The sequence below is a fragment of the Athene cunicularia genome, assembly GCF_003259725.1.
Source record: "Athene cunicularia isolate RWA chromosome 2 unlocalized genomic scaffold, athCun1 chr2_part1, whole genome shotgun sequence".
NCBI classification, from domain to species: Eukaryota; Metazoa; Chordata; class Aves; order Strigiformes; family Strigidae; genus Athene; species Athene cunicularia.
This window is the reverse complement of record NW_020799095.1, coordinates 122,873,174-122,900,260: the sequence shown is the minus strand read 5'-3', so window position 1 is coordinate 122,900,260 and position 27,087 is coordinate 122,873,174. Positions and strand designations below refer to the sequence as shown.

The 27,087-nt window shown below is 38.9% G+C and overlaps 1 protein-coding gene across 1 annotated transcript in view; it reads left to right on the top strand.

Annotated features, from left to right (window-relative positions):
• The window catches only part of ZNF704 (zinc finger protein 704), a 69,333-nt gene extending 58,283 nt beyond the window's left edge, over window positions 1–11,050 (top strand). Inside the window, exons 6-8 of the mRNA XM_026843547.1 lie at window positions 3,769–3,873; window positions 9,338–9,432; window positions 10,690–11,050. Of these exons, the coding sequence (XP_026699348.1) occupies window positions 3,769–3,873; window positions 9,338–9,432; window positions 10,690–10,801 (312 nt within the window). The 3' untranslated portion in view covers window positions 10,802–11,050. The remainder of the gene's footprint in view (window positions 1–3,768; window positions 3,874–9,337; window positions 9,433–10,689) is intronic.
• Window positions 11,051–27,087: the final 16,037 nt, after the last annotated feature.

The window sequence follows — 27,087 nt, the reverse complement described above, 5'->3', positions numbered from 1 at the left end:
TCCCTCTACACAGAAAAAGCAGCACTCTCCAGGAGGCAAGATGGAGATTCAACTAACCAGCAAGATGAGAAATTGAGCCCAGCTTTCACTCATAGCATTTAAGCATTCTTGTGACTAATCTGTTGTGTAAAAGGGAATAGAAGAAAAGGTGAAGACAGCATCTTGAATACCACCATATTTCCTGTAGTTTGCTTGCTGGAATGAGCCATGTACAGAATTTCAAAACTTTTTTTACTTTTGGTATTTTCTGCATCAAAACTGAAACAAAGTATTGAATGGGAATGTAGTGATGAAGAAAATTTCTCATATGAATGAGAGCATGAAAGTGGGAATTACTTCACTGGGAGTGAAGAGGCAAAATTCACAGCTCAAGGAACTCAGATAAGGGAGGCTGAATAACATCCATTCCAGGGTTCCTGTTAAAAAGGGGGAAAAAATACAGAACCCAAAGCCAGATCGTAAGAATTCTCAACAGATCTGTTAGTTGCCATTTTTTGTATGAGTGGAAAATGGCAAATATAATACCTGTAGTTAGAAAGGTGTAAAGAGGAAGTGAGCAGGCAAGTCCTGACTCTTCTCTGACCCGGTCCTATGGATGAGGGAAGTTTTAGAAGAATAATTGAAGAAATTGTGGAAAGTACAGCAAATGAGGTGAAGTGCAATGGAGGAACTCCAAAGAATGACTATGCTAAAACAGTCTAACATCTTCCTTGGACAAGGTAGCTTTGTAAACAGTGAAGAAGCAGTACAGAAGAACAAATCCCTCTGGATTTGAGGAGAGCATTTGATCTTGAAAGATACAGGCAGTTATTAGGCTCAAGATTAAACTTAGTGCAGGAGAGCTGGGAGTCAGGGAGAACAGCAGTGAGTTATTTTGAAAGGGCTATTGAATGTTATTAGTGGAATTGAATGAAGACCTGTTTTGGGGCCTGATCTCATTTTCATTAAATCATTCTGGTACTACACAAATACTCTAATAAACTCTGCTGATAACAAACTCAGGAGATGTCAGCTGTACAGGGATTTATGTGTCATGCTTACCTGACTGGGTGATATTAAGAATAATAGGTTTTGGGTGCAATTTAATGGCAGAACATACAAAGTCCTGCACCTTAGGAACTAATGAGATTTTTCTGCTATAAACTGGGGTAGTTAGAAAATTATGTGAGGAAGAAGCCTATGTTCATTATTCAAGCACAGTATGACCGTGAGCCAACAACAATAGAGATGTGAAGGGGAAAAAAAAAATGAAGTCATCAGCTTTCTTGGGTAAGAAATGGGCTGTCCCGGGCAGTGGTGGAGTCCCCATCCCTGGAGGTGTTTAAGAGTCAGGTTGACATAGCGCTGAGGGATATGGTGTAGTTGGGAACTGTCAGTGCTAGGTTAATGTTTGGACTGGATGATCTTCAAGGTCTTTTCCAACCTAGACAATTCTGTGATTCTGTGAAATATCTAGGAGAGATGGGGATTTTTAATGCTGTTATACAAGACCCCCGGATAACTTCAACAGAGATCCTGAGTAGAGTTCTGGTCAACCAGGTTTCAAGTGTGATGAGCTTCAATCTGAAGAGGTAGAAAGAAGGTGATCAGAATGCAGAGGGAGGGCAGGGAGGATACGGAGGGCATCTCCAGCCCCGGGACTGACAGCTCAGGCAAAGCAGGGGTGAGGAGAGGATGGGGTCGCTGCCTGGGAAGAAAGTGAGAAAAACGAATGTGAGAGGGGAAGAGGACAAGCATGTGCTATTTCAGATATAAGGGCAGTGTTGGCACAAATAAGTAATTATAAATTATCCTTTAATACATTTTAATTGGGAATTAGATAGAAGTCTCTAAAGCAAAGTGAGATTGGGGTATAGAAACTCTTCAGTTCATTGTAATGTTATGGTTGCTTATGTTATGGAAGAGATGGTCTAAAATGTTAGCCTGAAAAAGGTGACTGTGCTTGATGAGAAAAGATGCATGTCTGGGAAACAAATGAACAAGGTGATTGTCTGTCTAAATCTGATCATGTCTGAGGTAGATATTTAGGCATTGAAAAAAAATAATTGAGCACCATGGTATTTTAGGCAATTGCAAATTACAGCAATTTTAAAGTTCTCACACTTCATGTTTCATTATGAAACTAGTGCCTGTACCTGTTAAATTTAGCTACAGAGAAACTACAGGCGGGTCTTTCAGCATCTAGGATTTCCCTTGTGGGTCTTATTTGAATACCTGAGGAAGTCACCACACTAAGCCTGGCTTTGAGCTGATATCCTGGTGGGACACTGGGCAGAGGCACTGCCACCTCACTGCCCAACCAGCTGCCTCCGGTCCTTTCTGACAGGAGTGTTGTGGTCATTCACTCCTTTCCATTTGAACAGGGTTGTAATGAAGCACTACTGGTACCATCTGGAGTTGCCAAATTTTTCTTGATGCCTTTCAGTGAGGTTTTTATATTTTATGGAGCTCAGTGAACGTTTGCTCCGCATGTCTGTGTGGATTCTCTTGGAGCTGTCAGCAGGCTCGGCAGCCCACAGAGCATCACTGCCATAACGGAGGCATCCGGTGGTCTCTGTTTCTTTTCCTTGGAGAGACTCCAGGGGATTGCTTCAGCACTTGTTTACTCTGAAGATTATGTTTAATGGGGACTATCAGGTCATAGTTTGTCATCACTCCTCTCTGACTGGCAGCTCAGGGAAGCGCTCACTTCCCCAAAGCAGTGAGACAACTTCAGCAGCCTCAAACACAACCACTACTTAAAATAAGTGTATTGCGTTATTGTCAGGTGCAGGCAACTGAAAGGCAGAATTAAAAACTCATTTTTAATAGCGGGTTCTTTCTAAGTTTAAACCAAGGGTTTTTTTGTGGTCAAGGCTTGAAATTCAAGAGTAAAAGGGAGCCTGTGTTCATGGTGGCTGCTCACGCTCCTGCTAGGCAGTGTAACTGCAAAGGTATGAATTTCCTGACTCTGTAAATTAAATGGGATTCAAAAACGGGCATGGGAGAATCCCTGAGGGCTCATAACCCAGTGAGAAAACCAGAGGGAAGGCACAAGATGAAAGATGCTCAACGCTCTGAGCTCAGATTATCAAGTATTGCACCGTAGGGCAGCACTGGGTATTACAGCCCAGATGTGAAGAACATAAGAGTTCAAGGGGACCAGGGGTCCTTCAAGTATTTGCTTTAACTTAGTCTTTTAAGAGCTGGTTTTTGAATCCCAAGGATGATTTTCAGCTCCTTATTTTTAATAGAAGAGACTGTTTTAATGGGGACGATTCTTAGCATTTATCTGATAAATGAGAAATGGCTAACCTTTACTGTTGATCATTAACCCTACTGCCTGAGAAGCCTCTCTATCCAGTCTTCAGTTGTTTAAACCAGCTGCCATCAGTTTAAATACTGCCATGTTTATCATTGTGGTACAGGGGATCATTTGTAATATTTTGTGCTGCTAGCTGACATTTTAAAAGTTAATTGTATATGATGTTTGATTTCTGTGTGATTTTCTATCAGACCTAGATTTTAAGGATATTACTTGGATTCTTGTGAGAGCTATCATCTTTCTCTAAACAAGGTTTTAAGAACAGTGATATATATATCCTTCCTTACTGACTGACTTACCCATGATTATCCCTCTCACAAGGATAAAATGCTTGTCACCATGCAGTTTTTTCCACCTTGGAAAGTGTCTTGTAGACTTACAGTTTCAAGGAGTGAAAGATCCATTGAAATGCTTTGCAAGAGGAATGGTTCTTCTTACTGGAATAATATTTTCTTTTCACACAGGCCACTCCTCCGGTGAACATTCCAGGGTCAGCAAAATTCACTCCCAATGGCAGTAGCTTTAGCATCTCTTGGCAGTCGCCTCCAGTTACCTTCACTGGCATTCCAGTAAGTGAATGAGAAAAAAAGAAAGAAAAAAATAAGTTTTTAGAACTTTTCATTTTGTTTTACAGGGTCTCACGATAGAAATAAATTTGACATAACAGATACCAAAAATAAATTCAATATATGCTTCAGTTTGCCAGCATGGCCAATTTTAGCACTTTTACCAGTCTCTTTAATTCAGTACAGTTTGGGGGATTTTTGCAGCAGTATCTACAAGTAGAGAATTGGATCTATAGTGTATATATATTTTTTTTTTTAACTGTATGCTTATAAAAGAACATTCTTCTAGGTGCAGAGCCTGGCACTATATGCTCCTTTTTGTGCTACTAAGAGATTTCTTACAAAATTGGATGGAAAATCAGTGAGATTGTGGCTAATTGGGTTCAAGCAGTTGGGCTGTTACCTAAATGAACTCTGAAGATTAAGCATATTTAAAAGGCAACTGGAAGAAACAATAAGATGAAATGCAAAGTCTGATTCTAGGAGTCTACATATATGTATTCCCTATTGATAGCAGAAAAATGCTGTTCTATATAGAAAATATGTTCAATACATACTGCATTTTAATATTAATACATATTGCAGTTTGACAACTTCTTAATGAAGATGTATTAGATGTATGTATCAGATATAAACTCAACTCTGACCCTTTCTTCAAAAAAGCTAGTGTACAAGGCTAAATTTCATGAACAGGACAGCAGAAATGCAATGTTTCATTAATCATAGACTTCCAGTAGTCCTAAATGTAACGCAGTATAGATGTGGATACTGTAGGGGGAGTTAAAAACCTTTATGAAGAGTTCAAAAGGATTATGCTTCTAGAGCCTAGCACAGTGAATATGAAAAGTAAATGTAAGTCACTATTTAGGAGCAGTGGAAAATCTTCTGTATAATAAATAGAAATAAATATTAATGTAATGTATCCTAATTTTTATTGGAAAGCATTTTTCAGTATAAATTTCTATTTTCTAATCATAAACCTTTCTTAAATCATAACATCTCATTTAATATTACACTTTATGAATTTATTAATTTTTAAAGTGCAGTTTTATAAGGCATATTGCTCATCCAGAGAACCATATAGCTTTTTTTTTTTTCTGACAGTGGAATATTAGACATGGCGATAAGCAATACTATTTTCCTCCCTTCTCTTCACCAAGTGAATCTCCAAAGCTTCTTACTGTCAACCTTTGGCAAATCTTGGAGATTTTCTGCAGAGGCTGTGGCATCCTGCAGGGCTGATAAAAAAATGAAAGTGGCTGAATCAATTACACTGCACTCTGCCAATGAATATTTATTAAATTCCATCAAGGAATAACTAACAGAGAAAAGACATCATGCTGGCAGCAATTTTAACAAGAGTGCCTTGACAGAGCATGCTATCCATGAAGTACCTCGAGAATTTGATTTCCCAACAATGGGGTTGATACGGAGTAATTATGAAACTGGGTCCTTTTGTGGAGTAGCAAAAATTGGTGCCAGGAGTGTTGGGAATCTAAAAATGCAATTAGCCACATTGTAAATCAGACACTTAAGAGGACAGGATTAGACATGTATGTGTTGAGTTTACTTGTTCGAGCAACAACGTTGATCTGTGGCTGTAGAGTTGAGAGTTCTCAAAAGAATTTAAGAAATGCCAAATCACTTTCTGAGAATTGTGTGGAGATACCAATGATTTAAGTACAATGATTTAAGTACAATTGAAAAATAATTCCAATACAGAAACCTGGATAAGCAATAATGATGTCAGAATTATAAACTGCTCAGGGAACCACATGAATTGCTTTTATATCTCTCTCTGTCTAACAACATCTATAAGGCTGTTTAGGGGGAAAAAAAAAAAAAGACCTTCTAGGTTTGCTCACATTTGACTGTTCTGTCATCAGTGAGATCATTTATGAATTACAGAGGCTTTCCTACAGTGAAGAATTTTGTGCAGACAATGAGGGTGCAAATGGAAGGTGATGTTAAATAACTGTATATTAAATGGAAATTTATTTTCTCCTGTTTCAAAGTAAATTAGATATGGCCTTACAAAAACAGGGCACTGCCAATTCCCACCCTTACACTGAGTGCAATTACTTTAGGAAAGCTATAGTATAGGAGATTTTCTCCTTCTCTTATGAGGTTTATTTAAGCCCGGACTGTGTGACAGAGCCAGCATACTGTCAGCTCCTGCAGTTGTATACATACATGATCCCCGAGATTAGGGGCATGTTTGTAGCACCCAAGGGAACTTCAGAGAGTAACTCCAAACCATTACTTTTTGCCTGACCCTTGATACTTATTCAAGAAGTTTTCTAAAATGGCTTTGGATGCTTCTTTGGCCTGGACAAACCACTGAGCAGTGAAGGATTAGGTACAGATTTGCAAAAGTGTGTAGGTCTGTGCATTTCTTCACATTACTAGTGATGTTGGAATGGGGCCGTTCTGTCCTTGACCTGTTAGAGGGCTGTTTAATCCTGGTTTTGAACAGTCTCCTTTCTAGGCCTCTATGTCAGCAGTTAAGTCCACAAGAGAGATAAAATTCAAAACAGTCTTTTTTTGTGGGGTTTTTTTTTGACATCTGTTTCCCTGTTCATTCCCCTGGACATTGAATTTTGATGGTGCTGACCACTCCCTGTTTGCTGTCCTGGGAAGTGGGGTGTTCAGACAGACTTTATGACTTGCATTAAGTCCTCACTTTCAGGCAGTCTTTAGCAGAGCAGCACCAAAAAGCCTTTGTGAACATGAGTGTGCTTATCGACAGGTTCCTAAGCGCCTCAAAACAAGCTGAACAGACAGGTGGATTGGTTGGGGTTCAGTATGTGCCTGCTTTAGGTATTCACAGCATCAAACCATAGGCATATATCTAAAAGTCTTGTAGTCATAAAGGAAGAGAATTAAGGGAGTCTCCTAAGTCCTTAACATTTTGTGCTCTGAGTCATGCATAAGTTAGATTCCTAAGGCAGATGGGAAATGGGAATGGGAAATACACTTTTTCTTCCCATTTTCCCAAGATAACTTTGCAGGGGCAAGAGAAGGTTGTGTTGGCACAGCTATGGGTCACTGCTAGGTGCAATTCTCTGCATGAAGCAGAAATGACAAGTTCATGTTTGCTCTACTCCACCACTTGAGACTGAACTAGGTAAAAAAATAAGGCACATCATGGGGATGTATGAGGAGGACAAATTAAATGGTGTAGGTGGGATGAACAACGGTGGAGTCTGTATTTCTTGGTACTGGAAGACTTAACATAATGACCATATAGTTCCACTTTTATGTAATGTAGGGTAAGTCTTGTTGAATGCCAGCGTGATCTCCGCTGTGTGATACTGATTTTTACCTACCTGCTCGTAAGACCCAAAAAGGTTGAAGAGGGGAGAAGGTCTTTAAGTTTGATAATCTGGTGTTTACAGATCACAAATCTTCTCTGTAACCACAGTTTCCCCCACGAGATGTAACTGGAAACTCCAGGTCCTTGCTTCAAACAAACACTGTTGTTTCACATTAATTGTCTGTGTTAGGCAACACTTCAAATGTGAAAAGCCTCTGAGGGCAAGGATTGCCTTCTCATGTCCTCCTCTTAATCTGCTCTTAGTGTCGCCTACAGAGGAGTACAGCTAACTGGTATTGTTTAGACCTGCTACAAAGCGTATCAAAATACACTAAAGCTCAACTTCAGTGCGTTTTAGCTGCCTTGGTATGCCAATCCATGGAAACCATCATGCAGAGACACTCTCTGGAGAATGTGAGGGGAGATGCAGTCTGTGCGCTGCAATTACTGCTCAAGCCTGTTCTGTATTTGGAAGCAATCAGGATAGTTGCTTATAACATAGGAGGCTATCAAAGTACTTTTTTGTTCAGTAATAACCAAGGAATATGTTGAGTATCGCTTAACAGTGGTAGATACAAAAAAAAAGGTTTTTAAAATGTTTAAGTACCCTAGCAGAATTGACTGGAGATCTCTGGTTGCTGGCAATGACTGGAAAACCATGTAGAGTGTGTTAAATGCCAAAGACTAGAAAAGTATTATTGCTTTGCATTTTGTCTTCAGTGTTTCAGTCATTCTTGGGTAAAACAAGAGAGGTGGTTGATAAAAGATAAGAAAAAAAAGTAGTAGACAATAAGCTGCCCTCAATATTCCTGAGTGATAGGATGGAAGGAGCTAGTGTGGTTTCTGGATGTATAAAACATGACTTAAGGTAAGCAAGCAGAGAGAGGAAGTTTCTTACAAGTTTTGGAGATATATTTCATGTATCAGTAATGCTCTAAACTTGTTCAGAGTGTGAGCTGCACATGCAGTTAAATCAGCAATTTCTGTAGTTACCAGCCAAGAGTAAAAGTTGAAAGAGTGTCTGCACTCCATTACAGGTATTGGTTTTTTGCTACTGTGGAGTACCTATAAAATAGACTTTATATCAAAAATCAAAGCCCATTCAGTAACTCTCTTTAAGTCAGGTCGATTCCTATTCTTGCAGGTATTATGAGACTTCAAAAGGGCAGGAGTGAAGAGTCATAGCAATGCGGGGAGCTGTGACAATATCTGCAGTTCTGGCTGCAGGAGTTAGTGACTCTGTGCACCAGATGCCCAAATGAAGCTTGCTACATTCTGTACATAACAAAAAATAAGTCTTCATAAATTTTTTTTGGTGTTTCAGATGTAAAGTGGTTGTGGCCTTTACTCAGCAGCAAAATAAGACCCCAGGAGTAAGTAATTTAGGAATTATTTAAAGCCAGGCTTTATGCCATGTGATTACTCAAATAATGTTGTCAACCCCCAGGCTGATATAGGAGATTTATTTGTAAAGTCTCATAAGACCAAACTACACCCTTCACTTAGGAACGTTCACAAAGGAGGACACCTACTGAGAAGGTTTACAGTGCAGAATACAGGGAATAATCCAGTACATCTTGTTAGCAGCCTTGATCAGAAGGGCTGCCTTGCACTCCCATTAAAACCTTGAGGGCCTCATCATAACTGCCCTGCAGCAAACCCCCTTCTCCAAGGCTGTCTCTCCACAGAATGCCAAGTCACAGACGGGAGCAACATATGAAATCCCTTTATTTCACAGGGGGTTATTAGTATTGATCTCAGCACAGGCCAGAGTTTATTTTTCCAGTTATTTTTTTCTGCTTAAATTGGAGAAAGTTTTCATAAGAGCTCTTCAGAGTTCTTAAATAAGAATGAATGTATCTTCTGTATTTCCTAAAACCCACAGTGATGCTGCTCTGTATTCTGGTTTGCCCTGTTTGGATGACTGGAAGTACAGGGAAACAGAATTGAGCTAATATAATGTATCTAATGCTAAATGGTCATCTTTCTAAACAGACCTACAACTTCCTTATGGTGTATGTTATATAACAACCTTTCCTGGGTATCCTTGCCACCGTTCATCATGAATTGCGTTTTCTGGGAAAATTGTTGTATATACTGCATTCATATGTGTATGTTCTTCATAAGCAGCATTTTTGTCTGTATTGACAGGTCTCACCAACTCATAATCGTCCTGCAGGGAGTGGAGAGCAGAAACAGTCCCACACAGTTCTTTCATCACCGCCTAGAGTAGCGTTTGGCTTGAGGTATGGGACCATTAGCTCCTGCTGACAGACCAGCAGCCTCAGAACCTGGAGGGCATTGAGTAAATAAGATGTCAGTGGCCAAAGAAACAGCAAAAACACACCACCAACCGTGATTGCAGTTGTCAGGCAGTTTCTTACTAGAACACTTCAGAGTAAACATTCTGGACCTATTTTGCTTTTAATTACCATCAAAGGTAAAGTTCAGGGCAAAAGTGAGTTGTTGCAAAATGGAAAAGGCAGACTGCGAGGCAAAACTGCAGGCCTTATGGCAGGCATGTCTGGAGTTCTAAATTGCCAGTCTAAATTGTCCTGTAAAGCAATGCTGCCCAGGTTCACTGCTCCAGTGAAGCATCCTGAACGCTATTACGTGGCTTTGTTTTTTCCCTGAAGGCTGGATTGTCTTGTGTGTTCATCACCATTCAGTCCATATGGGCATTTGGCTTCAACTGAATTATAAGAAACCTTATGTTAGAATAAATTAGACCAAAGCAAAGGTTTTTTTATACCTTTTCTTCCTAGACACAAGCTACATTCATTTCCATTAAAGCTGATGTTTCACCAGAATCTGCTTTAAAAGTGTTCCAAAAATTACGTTAAAAAATCAAACTATGACACTAAATTTATTACAGTAAAGAAACTCCTTATTTCTCACAGTCCTAAAGTGACTGTACCCTAAAACGAGACAAAAGGACTATTTTATGCTTTTCATTTTCTTTATGACTCTCAGATCATTGCATATGCTACAAACCAAACTTAGTATCTTCCCAATTTATGGATTGTGCGCATTAATGAATGTGCAGTAATCAAAAAACATATAGGTATGCTAGAGGGGAATCACCAGACAGTTCCCATGTGTGCCATGCAGCATGTAATACAGGTATTAAACAATTCTGTCTGTACAGTTCTTTGATTTAAAGATGCCAGGACAGATGGCCCTGCTATAGCAAACCTTGGGTTACTTGTTGCAGCTTTGCTGCTCAGGTTTGCTGGCTGGAGCAGAGGAGCAGGCTCAGCAGCTGCTGCAGAGACTGTAGGAGCCAGGAGAGGAGAAATACGCTCCCTCAGAGCTGTGGAGTCATGGCCGTATGTATTTCTGCTTTGCCAGCTCTCAGTTAACTCGAAAACATCCCAAATGCCTTTGAAACGCTGGGGGTTCTCTGCCTGCTGCACTCTTTTGAGACTGTTGTCCTGATCTTAGGGTGATAAAGCAAAGCTACAAAAGCATCTCCTTAACAAGCTTCCCTTTCTCTCTGACAGGAAGCCTAGAGGGGAGGGGAAAAAGTGTCGGAAGGTCTATGGGATGGAGAACAGAGATATGTGGTGTACTGCCTGCCGATGGAAGAAGGCCTGCCAAAGGTTCATCGACTAAAGATTGAAATTATGCAGAGGATTTGGGGATGGGGGAGGACAACAGCAGAACCAGATTGCTGCCGCTGCACTGTATCACTTCCCATTTTCCCTCCAGTGATGTGGTGTTGGGGGTTTTGGTTTTTTGGGGTGTTTTTTTCTTTTAAAAGAGCTTTGTATTTCAAAGTGAAGCACTTGTAGCCAAGGAGAAGCACTAATCAAACCTGTGTGGAGCAATAGAGAAAAAAAAAAAAGCAAAACCAAGAACATACAACAAAATACTGTCTTATTAAGTATGGAAACCAGAGCAGCTATTAGTGTTTTTCTGTAAAAGAAAGGAAAAAATTAATTTTTTTGCTAACTCTGTGAGCTACTTGCTCCTTAGGATCATTTTTAGCCATTTCAGTCTCTGTGCTGTGAATGTCTGTTTTTGCTAAACTGAACAATTTTTCTTTTCCTGAAATGAAGATCTCTTTTTGAAAGCTTTCTAATAAACACTTCAGAGTTGTATAAGCTACAATTTTCTCAACAAAAGCTGTACTAAGACTGGAGACTGCTAAGTAATTCTCCTGCTATGAATGATCATGATTATATTATATTTCTCCTGATACAAATGATCATGATTATATTATATTTTTGGAAAGGGGATGTGGGGAGGAGTTGGGATTTTCATTTGTTTGTTTATAGGAGAAAAGCAAAGTCTGAATTTGCAAGAAGGACAAGCAGTGCTCCTGGAAGATTTTTAAACCAGGCACAGACCAGTGGAGTGGAACAAAGTAATTTAAGTACCAATTGGATTTTGATCCTCTAGAGGAAGAAAAGCGGCAAAGGAAAGTCACCAGCAGATATTGTCACAACAAGTTGAGGGAAGAAATCCAGTGATGCTTGATTGAAACCTATAAGAATATAATGGGGGTCCAGTAGCTTTTCTTACCGCTCTCCTGTTTCCAAGGGAGGATGAAGAGTTGGACCAGCATGTCTGTTGCTGCAGGAGGCCTGTAAAGGACTGGTAAATGCAGCCACTAGGATTATATGTCATACCTATTCAGGGACACGATCCAGCCCAGCAGTTCTGCTCTTGCTTCTTTATCTCTTATTTGAGAGATTGTTGTTAAGATAATGGTTTGCTCAGCTTTTTTTTTTTTTTTTTTCCCCCTATTAAAGTTGCTAAGATTTATTTGACGCAAAAAATTGGTAGAGGAAAGAAAATACTCCCTTTCCACAACATCATCTCAGAAAAAGAAGTACAACAGCAAAGGAGCAACATATTTATGGTAAAAGTCCATTTCTTAACTCATTTGATATACGAATTAACAAGTTTCTCTACTTTGAATAAATTTGGGTACTTCAGTTTCTCTGTCCATTAGAAAGTATACACCAGAATGTGGCAAGCTGGTGTTCTGTCTCAACTTGTATGAAATTACCATTAATTAACAATTATTTCAATGCAAAAATAAAGTAAGGATTTACTAGGATATGAATGTATCCGGTTAAACAATACTTGCCTGATAAAGAAAACAAGACACCTTAAAAAAATCAAAGACATAGAAGCAAAATTTTGCCTATTAAGAGAAGCATGGAGGCCCACATATTCCTGGATTTATTTTTTTCATACCGTTTGAAATTAGACTAGATCTTTTCTTTTTTTATTTGTCTAAACTGGCTTATTCTCACTGAAATAGGTATCTAAACAGCTTTCTAAAATCTGGTCCAGAGTTTACTTTGATAGCTTTATTAAACGTGCGTCACTGCTTATGCCTGTAGAAAAGCACAAAATAACAATGCAGTTGTTTAGAATATACGTTACGAATTCAGTAAAGTAGTACTGAGAAGTAAAATTTATAATACAAGTTACCGAAGGTTATCATCTGATTTTCTTTGAACAAGTTAATTGGGCAATCAGATGCCTAATTTGAGCATGCCATTTCTGCAGTTGTTTACAAATTGTGTAATTTACATGCACAAGTGGCAAGATACACTTGCATGCACGCAGTTAATTGACTTTTTGCCCGATTGTATTCTCTGAATCATTTAGGGAAAAAAAAAAAAGAAAAATAGATTCTGGAATCTGTTAAAACCCTGAAATATATACACATATGTGTGTATGAGGTTTTATATATATATTTATAGAACTATGTAATAGATATATATCTTAATATATATCACATAGTTTTTTTCATATATATATATAAAATCTAGGATCATCATGGAGGAGAAAGATTGTTTTCTTTATAAATATAAAACCCAGGACACTAAAGGTCAGTGGATATACATAGCCACTGTATTATCTACTTTCTTCTTAGTGAAATGTGGGTCATGGGTTTTCTCTGGATGTTGTATTTTTTCAATTTCTTGTACTAAAATACCTGACAGTAATTCATAGTTATTTCATCTTCAAACACTGAGCTTGCTGATGGTGTATTTACTTTGGTAGAACCTAGACAATTTGGGACTTTTCCAAGATACTCCTGCCAATTTGCCCCCCCGTTTTTACAAGCACTCCAAGACTAATTATAAAGTGTTCCATAATTAATTTGACTATTGTTAGACTGACGGTATTTGCCTATATATTTGTTGTTCCCCTCCTTTTATATTCTCCCTTTTTGCTTTGGAGGTTTTTTTTTTTTAAATAATGTATCAGATTGTATATTGTTTCTATAATGTCATGGCATTGTGAGCACCTTGCCCGAGGGCACTTTACGAATTATTGTAATAAGATTATTCTTTATAAATTTCTGCACGGAAGAATGGTTTTGTCGCCAGACCAGATTGCCCTCTGGTACAAATTTGATGTGGATTACATATAGGCACAAAATCCACAAATCATCAAAACAGGACAGAAAATTGGTGTTAACAAAACAGAAGACAGAAGAGACTTGATAAATCCTGCGAGGACAAAGCTAAATTGCCAATATTTTTACACCACCTATAAGCAGCAGTTTATATTAAATCAGTTTTGCATCTTACGGCTGTGGCATTTTGATTCAAAAGTGGGCACTGCTCAAGTTACCGTGTCTCAGTCATGGCCAGCAGTAGCAAGATGGCACAGCCGCCTGGACCCGCGTGAAGCGTTCACCAGTTGCTTCGTGCTTTGAACTCGGATTACTTCATGTCACACGAACACTTCGGCGCCTGCCGAGATCCCCTTCTGCCCTCCTGACACACCCAGCAAGAACAGAAATGTCAGCAAAGCCTTTCCTGTGCTGGCAGGACTGATCATAATCTGGAATAACCTCTTCCATTTTTCAGTCTCTTGCTTCTGTGTTGCTTTAAGCTGTACTGCTGTCCTCCCAGCATCCGAGTCATCTCATGCTTCTGTACCGGCCTCTCTGAAAGAGTCAGATTTCTTTGTTTTCCCAAGGAAGAGCTAGCCTGAATGCTGTGGTCATTTATCATCATCGGCACATGCCATATCCCCTATTTTCGGATTCTCTGTGGGAGGTAGGTCATTGTCTCTGACCTCCCAGAGAAGTCAGAAAGAACAGCCTGAACACATCACCCAGTCTCTTAAGTGCTACAGAGATTTGGACGTGGGTTCATGTATGTAAAGAGCCAGAACTTCCCCCTGAGATATAAAAATGGAAGGATCTATTTTATTGGGTTTAACCACTTATTAGTGTTGATGATGGTAACAGAAGCTGCCAGTGTCAGTATCAGAGTGGAGATCAACTGTATAGATCCCAAATATTTTTCTTCAGAAGTTTTCTTGCTATAACAGAGCTATTTCCCACTTTCCCTTTACGCCATCCTCCAAAAGATCTGGAAAAAGAGATAATTTTAGAAGTGAGAAATTTTAATGGCAATTTTTAAAATGTGACTGTGCTCCACCTGCTCCTATATGAAGCTATTGGATGTTACAAACTTGGATCATCTTAGTCATAAAACAGTTTCCACCCAAAACAATGTGCCTGATTCTCTAGTGCCTTGCACGAATGTAACAGGATACACAAGATGCAAAGTGAGCAAAAAACCCTCTTCCATTCCAATTTGCAGGTTTACACTTACTTTTAACCAGTACCAGTTGTCGCCCAGCAGGTATCTGTTGTGCTGTAAGTCAGACCTGTAAGCCCTGCTTGTGTGAATAAGCTGAGCAGAATGCCTGTCTGTTGAATTACTTTTTCCAAATCATTACCCTGTTGTGAATGTTAGCTATCTAATGATCTGCAGATTCCTTGAACCCATTCACTATCACTGAAATCACTTTTCTTCATTCCTTCTTCATTTTTTTTTAAGATAATGACTAGGTAGGCAACACAACAAGAGACAAAGCTTTCACCAAAAGTTCTTGTAGAACCTGCATGCAAGAATGGATTCCAGCTCCATGCAGTATCCCAGATGTCCTTGTCACTGATTTTTCTATTTTTTCATTCATTCTGACCCAGTGAGTTGGAATGCTTTTCTATTTCTTGCTATGGTCTGGGACCAGCTTGAGTGGCCCTACTGAGAATTCAGGACAATCGATGTAAGTGTGGCAATACAAAGCAATTTCTTTCTTCCCCTGTCTGTAAATATTTTGAAACACCATCTCAGAAACAGGACATGAAATGAGAAGCTTGCTAGACATGTGCAGAAACATAAGAGGTTGCCAGTGAGGCTTGTTTCTGTTTGTTCAAACTTCAGTCATCTGTTGGAGAAAGTTGTGCTGTGCCTTTTCTTAGGAATATTTTGATAAGGAAACATTTGTAAAGTCTCATCCTGGTCTTAGATTTACACTTTATTCACTCTTTCTGTAAGGTGGTAGTATTGGAACTGAGACCTGTATGAAGTATGGGATTCAATCTGCATTTGTCAGGATTTTTCTGGTGTATAACTGTGGGCTGTTGAAAAGCATCACAGCATAGAGTTTGTTCTAGTATAAGTTTAGGAGAGTTTTATGGCATCTTTAGCAAAATAGCTAGAGAGTAAGTCATGAGCAAAAATTAATCAAGCTGAGGCTTTAAATATATTCTGTATCTGCTAGATGTAAGCAGCCCTTGTCTGCATCTGTGTGGAGCTTGAAAAGCTTCGAGACCGCAAAAAAGCCAACGTACACCTATAGTTGATACTACCTGCTTGAACTGTTTTTTCCATCTTAGACTACAGTGCTTTCATGTTGACTATGCTCTCACTTTTCATCCAAATGCAAGATTAAAGAAGATGTGTATCTTCCACTTGCAACTTTTTTAGTTTATTCCTCAATCTGAAAAACACTAACCATGTTCTTCATGCTTTACACAGACCATTTTTAATAGCAGTCCAGAAAGACCCTGAAGACAGAAATCAGTGTGTTTCTGATGACAAAGTAAAATATGTTTTTCTCTTCTGCTTGCTCATACTGCAAGAATTCATTTGGCCAGTCAGCTGATGAAATGTAAGGGAATGGATAAATTGAGTAACAAGCCAGTGTTCTGCTTTTTTGTAACACATCTTAACACGAATAATTTTTTTTCCTTCCATGTTTGAATCTGAATGTGAGAGCTCTAATATACCCTTGAGGGAAATTAATTTAGCAATAGAAATACTGTTTCAGCTTTCCTATTACTTGGGCATATACACAGTATTATACTAATGAGGTAGGGTTTAAAGATTAAAACCAAATTCTTGATGTAATTCAATACTAAAGATAGACTCAAACATTTTAAAATTAATGTTAGTGTTTAGCATTTGCCAATCCTCTTAAAAAAATCAGGTTTGACTTTGGAGTCTTTATCTCAGTATATTACACCCTGCAGCTATTAATATATGATGTGTAATGGACAGATGAACAAAAGTTACTAAAATATTTGTAAAAAACTGCCTCGGGAAGACAGGGTTAAAAAAAGACAGGTGATACAAATTTCCTCAGGGAACATAAGAAGGCTGTAAGGCAGGATGTAGGTTTATTTGAATGGAAGATGGCTAAGAAATTGATTTTTTTTTTCTATTCTAGGCAAAATTTAAAGAGCAATATGTCACTACCTGAATTATTAAAATTAGAAGGAAGCACTAATTAGTGAACATGGTCTTACTTAATGCTGTAGTTTAGGAAGTTCCAAATAGGAAAACAAAAAGTTAGATGATATATAGAAAATGAGCTTGAACCATAACCTAATTATAGTATAAATCTAGACATTTGTATAAAGCTTTTCAGGATCTACTGTAAATATAAAGGCTTCTTGTTTATATAGTTGTTTGGTCAAAGCATCCTTTGTCTATAACTGGATTACTTCTTACCAAATTACTTCAGCAAGCAAAAAATAATACGTTAGCATGATATCCTGGAGGTGTTGAGTACTCCACTTGACAAAGTGCTAATTCTACATTAAATTAAAAGAAAACATAGCACCACCATTTTTTTTTTCTTTTTCATACCTGCAAAGGTATCAACTTCAGTAAACGCAGGGTTTTATTGAACCATGTTAACCAGTATTTTGAAGGAATACACATGCACATTCTCAAATTTTTCTTGATTTGTCCACAAAGAAGTTATTTCTGGTCCGTAAAAATTTTTTCTGTCAACTCTTTTTCCTGTGTCCAGGGACTGCATTCTGCAAATTCCCAAACATTTATATTGAAGTGACTAAAATCAGAATCTTCAATGTAAAGAACTAAAAATGTAAATAGTACCTGGCATCAGAATTTTTAGTATCAGTATTTAACTGTAGTAATTCATTCTTACAGTAATTGCAGCAAATCTTTCAGGAAAGGGGTGCACTTAAACTATAAGTTAGCAGGTATGGCTGCACAGAGGTAGAACTACTGGTATTCCAACAACAAAATGTAGGCTCAGATTCATCAGAGCGCTCAAGCATGGGTTTAACTTCACTTGCAGAGTTTGCTGTTGAGACTGTATGTGTTTCTAAAGTCAGGTACATATGTTTTTACTCTCTTCTGAAATCAGGCCTTGGCAAGAGCCGATACAGCTTTGTTTGAAATACACGCTTTGTAAGACAATCTGTTTTTTCTGATTTTACTCAATTTATCTAGTATTTAGAAGACCAGACAAACTTGGAGAATTCTTTTTTAAATTATTTTTTGCATTGCAAAGAGAAAGTGAGAAGACAAGTTTAACTGTACATTTCAGCATGTGAAAGCATTGCTTAGGTTTGTACGAGGTGTCTATTTGCCATCAAGTTCAAAGGAATGTATTTGAGCACATCAGAAAAAATTGCATGACAAGCAGGTCATGTTACATAAATTTATAGGTCCATCTGTATTCCCTGTACACTCAACACTCCTCCAGGCACCCAGAGGCATAGGATCTCTGAATATGCAAGGAAATAAAGAAGTTTACCTAAAAACTTTAGGAATACTGTGCGTTTAAGCCGCAAATGATGTTGTCTATGTGTAATTTTTAGTGTTAAAAGAAAATAGACAGCCTTATTGACAAGGTGCAATACTTACAAAGGGCTAAATTATGGAAACAAGTGGTGTTTGTTTGTATGTCACTGCAAAATGTGCACTCTTTTAAGACTGACTATAGCACTCGTTTTTTATTACCTCTCTGAAATGATAGTGTTGGTATAATTTTATAACCATTTATTATACGTTATGAAACAGGATTTGCGATTTCTGAAGAACCAAAAAGGAAGAGAGGGGAAATTGTAAATCACATAGGATAGTGGTATGTTGGGTTACATGGCAGAACCTTAAACACCTTTACAAAGCTGTACAAATTCTGGATTACTGAAAGAAAAAAAATACATTGCCCTTGGTTAACAGAGATAGTTTAGTCTGAAATTTCCTGTGATATCCTGAAAGCGCTACTTCAGTGGTCAGTGTTTGCTTCATCTCTTGCATTTTGTTATTGGGTTTTAATTGTTTGTACTCTGATTGTGAAGACATTCCTAAAGTACCAATACATGGCTTGAAACTGTATTCTTTTGAAAATAACATTTTAATTGACATACTTCATCATACTGTACAGTCTGAATGAGATCATACAACATGATCTGCTCTGACTTACGTGGAGAGTTCATGCAAGCATAAGGTTATATAGGGAAAGATTATGCTGAGGGTTCGTTGTTCAGTTATGAAGAGGGTTTGAACGATCAAACTAAAAGCTTCGCTCACATACTTCTCTCCATATGCAACATGGGGTCAGCAGAATATAGGTTGCCAAGTACAGTGTGTCTTGCTATCTTACACCTTTTTTTCTTTGCTGTTAAGTAATGACATATACGTCATTTTCCTGTCTCTCTTACTGTTTTTGTCTTATGCTCAGAGTCCAGAATTAACTGTAAGACAAAAATAATCAGATCTGCTGAACAGAAGGCTGTTTGGTTGATTCCCTCTTTGACTGACTTCTAGCAAAGGGCCAAACAATAAATTCCCCTTTAGAGACATTAGTCAAAAGAGCCTTGAGCCAGTCAGTTAAGACCTGAAACAAAATTGCTCGGAATTGGATCCCAGTAGCAGGAAACTAGTCTTAAGCAGTCAATTACAGATGTTGTTTGTTTTGTTTTTTTTTTTTTAATTACGAGCTTGATAAAAAGTCTTATTACACAATTAAGAGCAAAATGCAGGTAACATTGTAACTAGTTGAGCCCTTGAAGCTTTACAGATTTTCTCAGGAGAGTTGCAATTATTCCCATGAATGAGTGTGTTGACTAGGACTGCTCACGTGGTTAATGGTTGTAGAATGAAGGCATTTGGGTTTTCCTCTGTCTGACTATTTCTACTGTAGATGGGAGTGTGAAACTGTGAATCTCCCTTTCTGAGTGCTTGAGAAGAGATTTTTGCTGTTAGACTTTGTGAAAGGGATGGATATCTACCTAGGCACATTTGCAGGGCTGTTGGAAGATCTTGGCTCAGTTTCTAGTAATACCAAAGTGGCAGGACTTTGGATGTGTCACTTGGTGGCAGATTTAAGAGCTGTTAAGCACATGGTATTCAGTCTGTAATCCATCTTACTGATACCAGGGCTGGGAAGAAGGAGGTTTCTCAGAATGGGGTCCAGGATAGCCAGCCTGTCGTGAAGGGAGTCACCACCATAGTCCATGTGCTGTCAGCTGGAGCAAGTGCTCCATTTGTAGTGTCCAGCTTGAGGGAGGTGGGTTATCTGCATTCATTTGTGACCCACAGTACAAAACGCTCTTTAGAAGAATATTATTTCTTTCAGAGATTAAAAGAAAACTGTTGGAGAACTTTTATGTTACAGAAGGTCACTGAATAAATTGGAGCATTCTCAGAGCTGAAGTGAGAAGTGGCGGTTTCCCTCCTTGCAGAGCCACACTGCAGCTCCCCGACTAGCCAGTGGGAGTGTGCTCCTGTCTGGGCTCTTGTGGAGCCCTGTAACCTTAACTAAGTCCTTTTCCCAAGACTTGCTGGAACCCAGCAAAGAGCCCTAAAACCAAACCAATGTGAGTTTGACCCCGAGGTAAAAGAGGCTCTTTCCAACTCCTTCCCAGCAATTCCTCTTCGTGTTTTATTAGTAGACTTTTATAAAGGGGGCATTGCCTCATCACTTTCCAGTGGCATTTCTGACACAGCACCAACTACTTTGCATTTGCAAGGAACTAGACATCATCTTTGTTAGTCATGGGGTTTGGGGAATATTATTTTAGATTTAGAGCTCTACATTTCATCCTAACACTATAGTTCCACAGCAGGTTAAGTTGGCATAAGCTTGTGCTACTGTTGAAAGAGCAGTTCCTACCCCCTGTCAGAGACATTTCTAGAGAGAAATATCCTGGGTTGTGCTGGCTTGAGCCAATCCAAGAAGTGTAGCTCTATATAAAATACCTACAGTATAGATCAGTATATGGCTTGCTGGGTTTGTACCTCCGCTCTTCATGTGGCAGGCATGATAATACTGCATTTATCCCACCCTGTCTTGGCTGGAGTCTCATTAAGGGCCTGGACTTGCACATGCTCCTGCAGCAACTAGCTCAAGAGAGCTCCACTAACAGCTGGTTGCTTAGCACTACTAAAATACCATTAAAACAGCATTGATTTTGATATGAAATGGAGCCTGTAAGAGAAGAGAGAGGAGTTAGATCAATAATCCTACATGCAATGAGTCTTAACTCTGCCATGGTTTTGCTAAGCCGATGTTGGAGGAGTTGAAGGGACATGAAAAGCAACCTTACTGGACCTTGCTCCTCCCCTGACCCCAGGTGCGTCCTGGAGGCAGTCTGATGTGATTCAGGGTAGTCTCAGGCCATGCAAGGGTTATGGCAGGGTGAGGAGATCTCTGTATGTGATCTTGGGGCTGCAGGAAATCGGGGGATACTTCTTATCCAAACACGGCAGCAAATAGGAAAGTTCCTCAGCTGATTTGCTAGTGCAGTTTTTTAGCCTCTTTTTATTATAACATCAGTGTAATAGCGATGGGAATGCAGGGGAAAAGGTAAAGGTTCGTAAGGTAACTGAAGGAAGACAACTGTCAGCATCAATTGCACTACTTTTTTTAAACTTTGTGAAAAGAGCAATTATGTTTTCATGTCATCTGCTGCTCATGTATTATTTTATGTAAGGAAAGCATTTCCATCATAGAAGGGGGTGAATTTAGCATAAGTTAAGCAGCTATAGGAACACAAAAGCCCAGTTGACCAAAATTTATGAATATGGGATTTCTAATACACTCTGCTTGCATAAGACTGCGGTATTTAGATCCCTGCATCCTTTTGTCTCACTTCAGTCACAAAAGGGAAATATCTTCCCACATATATTGTTCTTCCTTTGCTTCCTATCAAATAATTGGTTTTGAGAATATAAAGTAAATTTCAGTTCTAATTTTTTTTTTTCTGAATTACTGTTTTTAGAACCAGAGTATTTCCTCTTTCACTCAGTGTAAAATTACTGAGCTTTACTTTGCTCTGCATTGCACTTTATATATTTTTTCACTTGTTGGGCCATGTATTTTTGATATACAAAACAGTAAAGGTTTTGTTAATCTAGTTTTAACTAGAAATTAGTCGTGAAACTAAGATGTTTTTATAAAAATGCAAGTTCCATAAAATACAGTGAATAAACTCTTTAGGTGAGAGACATTTTAACGATGTTGAGAAATATTGTAGCTTCTGAAATTATTTAGCATTTGGTAAATCAATACCTTAAGGAATAGCATGGTTTAAAATGGAATATGAATAAGCAGGAGACAAAGTTCTAGACACTGGATTTGCTTATATGCAAAACCTGCATTAAAATTAGCCTAATCTAGTTTAAAGAAGTATAAAACTGTTTTAATAAGCCAGTTTAAAATGAAAAGAGCTCACAGAAAAATGGAAATCAGTTTAACTTAATTCCCAGAGAGAGATGTTTTTCAGTACACTAATGCAGTGCTGTATAGGGAGAAGTCTGAGAAGGCCCTTGTCTCTGGAGGGGCTGAACTCATGCAAGTACAAAATGCCACCAGAAGCCATATGCGAGTAGATATTTTCCTGCTTTAAACAGTATCTCTCCAGACTCTTATGCTTACCGGCCCACTTCCAGGTTGACAATGATATTTCCTTTTGGTTTTTCCTGCCTTCATCCCCTCTTTGTTTTGGGAACTGGTATCCTAAAGACAATCTTCTTGTTCCTAAATGATCTAGTGAAGAACTCGTCTTCCCTCTGTTTTTGGTGTTAAACTTACAGCCCTAATACTATTGCATGTAGTTTAGCCTAAGAATTTGTAGATGCCAGTTTCAGTGCTTTAAATAAAGAACAGCTACTTTACCCCAGCACAGAATCCCCTCAAATCTTGTGGAGTATGTTGAAAAATAAAGACCTTTTTTACTTTTAGTTTGTCCAAACTCTTTATTCCAAATCACACCTAGAAAAGTTATATCTACAGTGACTAGAAAACAAAGTACATGGCAATAAAGATGGGAGAGAGGGCAATGCTCTCATTTTCTTCCCAGGGTGAGTCCTTCCTGGGCTCCCCTCTCTCAGGCTGATGAATGTGTGTGTGCACAGATCACGCACAGCTCTGAAGTCCTTGACACCATGATGTGAAATCCCTCAAAAGTGCATTGTCAGCCACCTCCCAGAGTCCCCTGTTCCTTTTAAGACACTTTCAGACATTCTGCTTTATAATTTCTACATCCATTGGTAAACCTTGTAAAAGCTAACTGCTGCTCCAGGAGCATGAGTCCAGTCTCACCTTGAGCTGCAAATGTATCATCTTGCCATTTTTAATCAAGCTTCAGCTTCACGTACAAAAGATGGGCAAGATCCGGGTATTTCTGCATGCTGTAAAGCTGTTGTGTCCTTTCAGGGACTAACAGGAGTTCCTGGAGCACAACAAGCACAATGCCAGTGGCTTCCTGTTTAACACTGGTGAGCACCATGACACCTGTGCCGAAGAGAAAGCATAGATTAATGTTACCTCCACATCCTACCACAGCAATGAGTGCTGCACAGCACTGCACAGGTCTTGCAACTGTAGAAAAATTAAGCTTAAAACCCTTGCACTAAGCACAGGGTGTCTGAAAACTCAGTGTTTGGCTGAGGAGCCAGACCAGGGACAGGCCTGCTGCAAGGTGGTGGTCCATCAGGCAGCACAAAAAACAGTTCTGTTGCCTGTCTGGTTTCTGTATTTTCATGTATGTTTGAAGGAAGGCCTTAAAGAGATGGCATTTGCATGTAGATGATGCTCCTTCACAATCTTACTTGATTCTGCCCTCTGGGGGCAGTCTGTGGGCTAGCGCTGCAGATTCAGATATGGTACTTTCACTGCCAGTGACTTACATAGCAAAAAATGTTTTTTATTACAAGCAGGTGCTTTTCCTTTTTCTTAAGATTAAAAAAAACCCAGAACAACAAAATGCCACCATGCAGACCTTTGTTAAACTCCCACTGTCTCCCTGTGGCACCAGCAGCTGGGGAGAACTCCAGCATTCAGAGGACCTTGGCCATAACTCATCAAAAAGCCTCTGATTCTATTGCCACTGAAAATGTTTCAATGCTAGATCAAAAACATACAGACTAAGGGCTCTGCAAAGTTCCAGTGAGAATTTTGCTGTTATTTTATATGAAAAAAGTGCATCTGAGTTGATTCTGCATGATAAACCAAGACAACTTCCAGTAAACTTCAGATCTGTAAGGCGTCAATTTCAGTACAAGTTACAATGCTCCAAACATTTCAGATACTTTTCTCAAATAAATAAATTTTCAAAATTAGTACTGTGTATATTAATGCCTAAAAGTTTATGAAAATAATTGAGTTAAAAACACTAATGAGTATGTGCTTGAAACTTTAAAGATAGACTACTGAATTACTAATTTGAAAAGCACTAGCTTCTGGGCTCTATTAATGCACTAAACCAGCTTTGGACAGAGTAACATTTTCTAAAAATCGATAAGGAATATATTTTTCTCAAATTATTCAAGTAATTCAGGTAATGAATAGTTTGTTTCTGGTCACTGTGTTTTAGAATGAGCAAACCTCATTCTCTTGCACTTTTGATATTCATTATTTTTATGGAAAAAAATATTTTCTGCTTTTTCATCTCCTAGTGAATGATCAGTTCACTAGCTACAGGCAACATTTCTTCACTTAAATTGCAAAATATTTGATAAATTTATTCTTCTGCATGTCAATCCTGGGTTTTTTTTCCTAGCTTCAAGATGATTTTCTGCCATTTTCATAGATACGGTTGAATTAAAATTGCAGGGAAGAATCTTGGGTCATCTAGTAAGTGATTTACCACATTTTTTCCTAAGTAAAAAGAACATGAAGAAACATGAAGGTGAAGTATCATGAACAAAGTAATTTAATTGCTGAATTAAATATAAAACATCTTGATTCGTAAAAGGCAGTGATCTTTGTTGAAGTTGTGTTTAGTAGCAAACCACTGTTTTAGAAAGTATCACAAGTGAGAAAGCAGTTTTTCTTCAGAAAAAGCACAAATGGAAAACAGGATTAACACAGATCATTTAAACACAGTTTTTCTCCTTGTCTTTAAGCCCATCCTTCCTGGTACATCACTGTTGTACGTTCAGGGATGCTCAGGACAATACACATTCCTCATAGGAAGCAGCTGGGTTCAGAAGTGTTAATTGAAATAAAAGCAAAAGTGAGCAAACTGGTAGAATTTTCTAAACACTAGCTCAGCTATTGCCAAAAAAGCAAGAAAGCACTACTCACTACTGAACTAGAATTTCAGCATTTTAGAAGAATTGCATTTTAATCTATCTCACACACCACCGTTAAAACCAGATTTCTGTTGGTTTGCTTGTTGGTCTTACAGGCCTTGTACTTGTTAATAAACCTCAGAGCAGGCCACACTAATACTCAGATGACCACAGTTGAGTTGGAATCTCTTGAAATTCCAAAACCTGTTACACATTATTACAGAAACAACAGTCTTTGAATGAAAACCAACTTAAAATTTATCTCAAAAAAGCAAGAAGAAAATTAAGCTAATTCTGTATTTGGGAAATGCCATTCAGGTACCATTAATTCCCAAGCTGTGTGCTCAACTGGTCTCCTGTAGCTTTGTCAGGTCACATGTTTGTTGAAAGCAGATGGTGATTAAACTACATAGCAAAGAACTTCCCTTTGATGTTTGTAAATGAATGTATATGTACAAACTATGCATTTTCATACAGCTACATCCTGTATTAATGAATTAAGTCCACTCCAACCTTTTCCCCTAGGTTAGCAACCCTAAACTTCAGGAACTGAAGGTGGTCTCATCTCCTTTAGGAGATGTTTGTCTCCTGTCTTGTTTCTGCTCTCCAAAAATCCAAGACGCAGGACAGCGAAGTGCTGAGCTGCAGGGCCCCAGGAGCAGAGTGGCTGGGGGCCCGTGGCCAAGGCGAGGACCTGGCACGCTCCGGGAGAGCAGTTTGTACTCCTGGGCCCTGCATGGCCAAGCAGAGGCACGTGGTACCTGTGCTCGCTCAGCCAGAGCTGCTCAGCCCCAGCACCTCTTCCACTTTTGCTCAGCGTCTTGCACGCTCGGGCAGCAGAGCGGGACCAGCAGCTGCTCTCTCACACGGGGTCAGTAGGAGTTTGCAGCAACACTAGAACAAGCTATGCCAAGGAGGAGGCTACTGCAAATTGGGCTTGTAGCCATGATCCTCCCCCTCGGGAGAGCCTTTTCAGCCACCCTGCCAGACCAGTTTTGTTCTTACCACCACTTCTCCATGGTGCTCTGCAGCACACCACTCGGGAGGCATGGACGGCTCCTTGGGGGTTGTGGTCTCACGGCTGAAAGCTGCTGCCCCAGATGATACATTGCTCAAAACACCCAGTACTTCATCCTAATCATTGACTGGACTTCAGGGCTGGCATGTGTAAGAGACAAAGGATCAGACCTTGGTTTTAGCGTACCATCTGTTGGGAGGGAGTAGAAATGAGGAAAAATGGATGTCTTGTTCTTGTAGCTAGTGCAGTTAAATGAAGGAAAAAGGTATTGCATGCAACATTCTTGCTTAAATTTTGCATTGTTGCTGTAATATACATCAGCCCAGTCTGGTCAATAAATGAAGTGTGTTTCTTACAGTTTATCCTACAGGAAGAAAGACAAAAAAAGTAGAAGTAATAAGAATATCCTTGCTTTAGAGTAAAGCAAACCTCTGGACTCAATAACAAAGAAAGTTTTTGTTTATATGCAAACTATTTAAATATTTGATACCAGTAGGAAGGCAGTAGTACTCTATCCAGAGATGTGTAGTCATCTAGGTTATGTTTAATTAAAAAATACTTCTGCAGTATGTATTTGTATTTGATGGGCTAAGGCCTTTAATTTTATATTCTTTACAAGAATTGTGAAAATTATGTTTTCCCATTTATTGAGCTACCCGTCCATGCTAGTTGTCCTTTTGCATAAAGAATATTTCCACTGTTTCAGAGGTTTTTGTGTTCTTTGGTTTGTTTTTTTTTTAAACACTGTCCTTTTTAAAAGTGCAGTGCTTTTTGTATATTGCTCAATAGAAAAACATATTCCTTACCAGGGAATGATCCACAGAACCCAATGACTTGAAAAAAATGCTTGAGGGCAGGTCTTCAGCGGTTATCAGCTGCCGTATCCCCCATCGCTGAGACCCTTCCTATCAGGGGAGGAGCTGCCCCCAGGAGTCTTACGCGGAGGTGGTTGTAGGGATGCTCAGCAGGGTAGGGGAGTCTCTCTGGGGCTGGCAGATCTCCAATGCCAGGATGTGCCCTATAACAGCAACAGAAAGACACTACTGCATTTCTCTGCAATCTGCAGCTGCCCCGTGGGCCTGGTGTAGCTCTGGCTGCAGTCCCTCAAATCAAAACTGCAACCGTCAGTCCTTTGCTGTCACTCACTGTCACAAAACTAACTTTTTAAAATGAGAAAGAGCTTCCAACTCTGGCACTAACTGAAATACTGAATACTTTTAATATATATATATATATATATATTTGGAAAGTATTTGAAAAAAGTGTTTTGT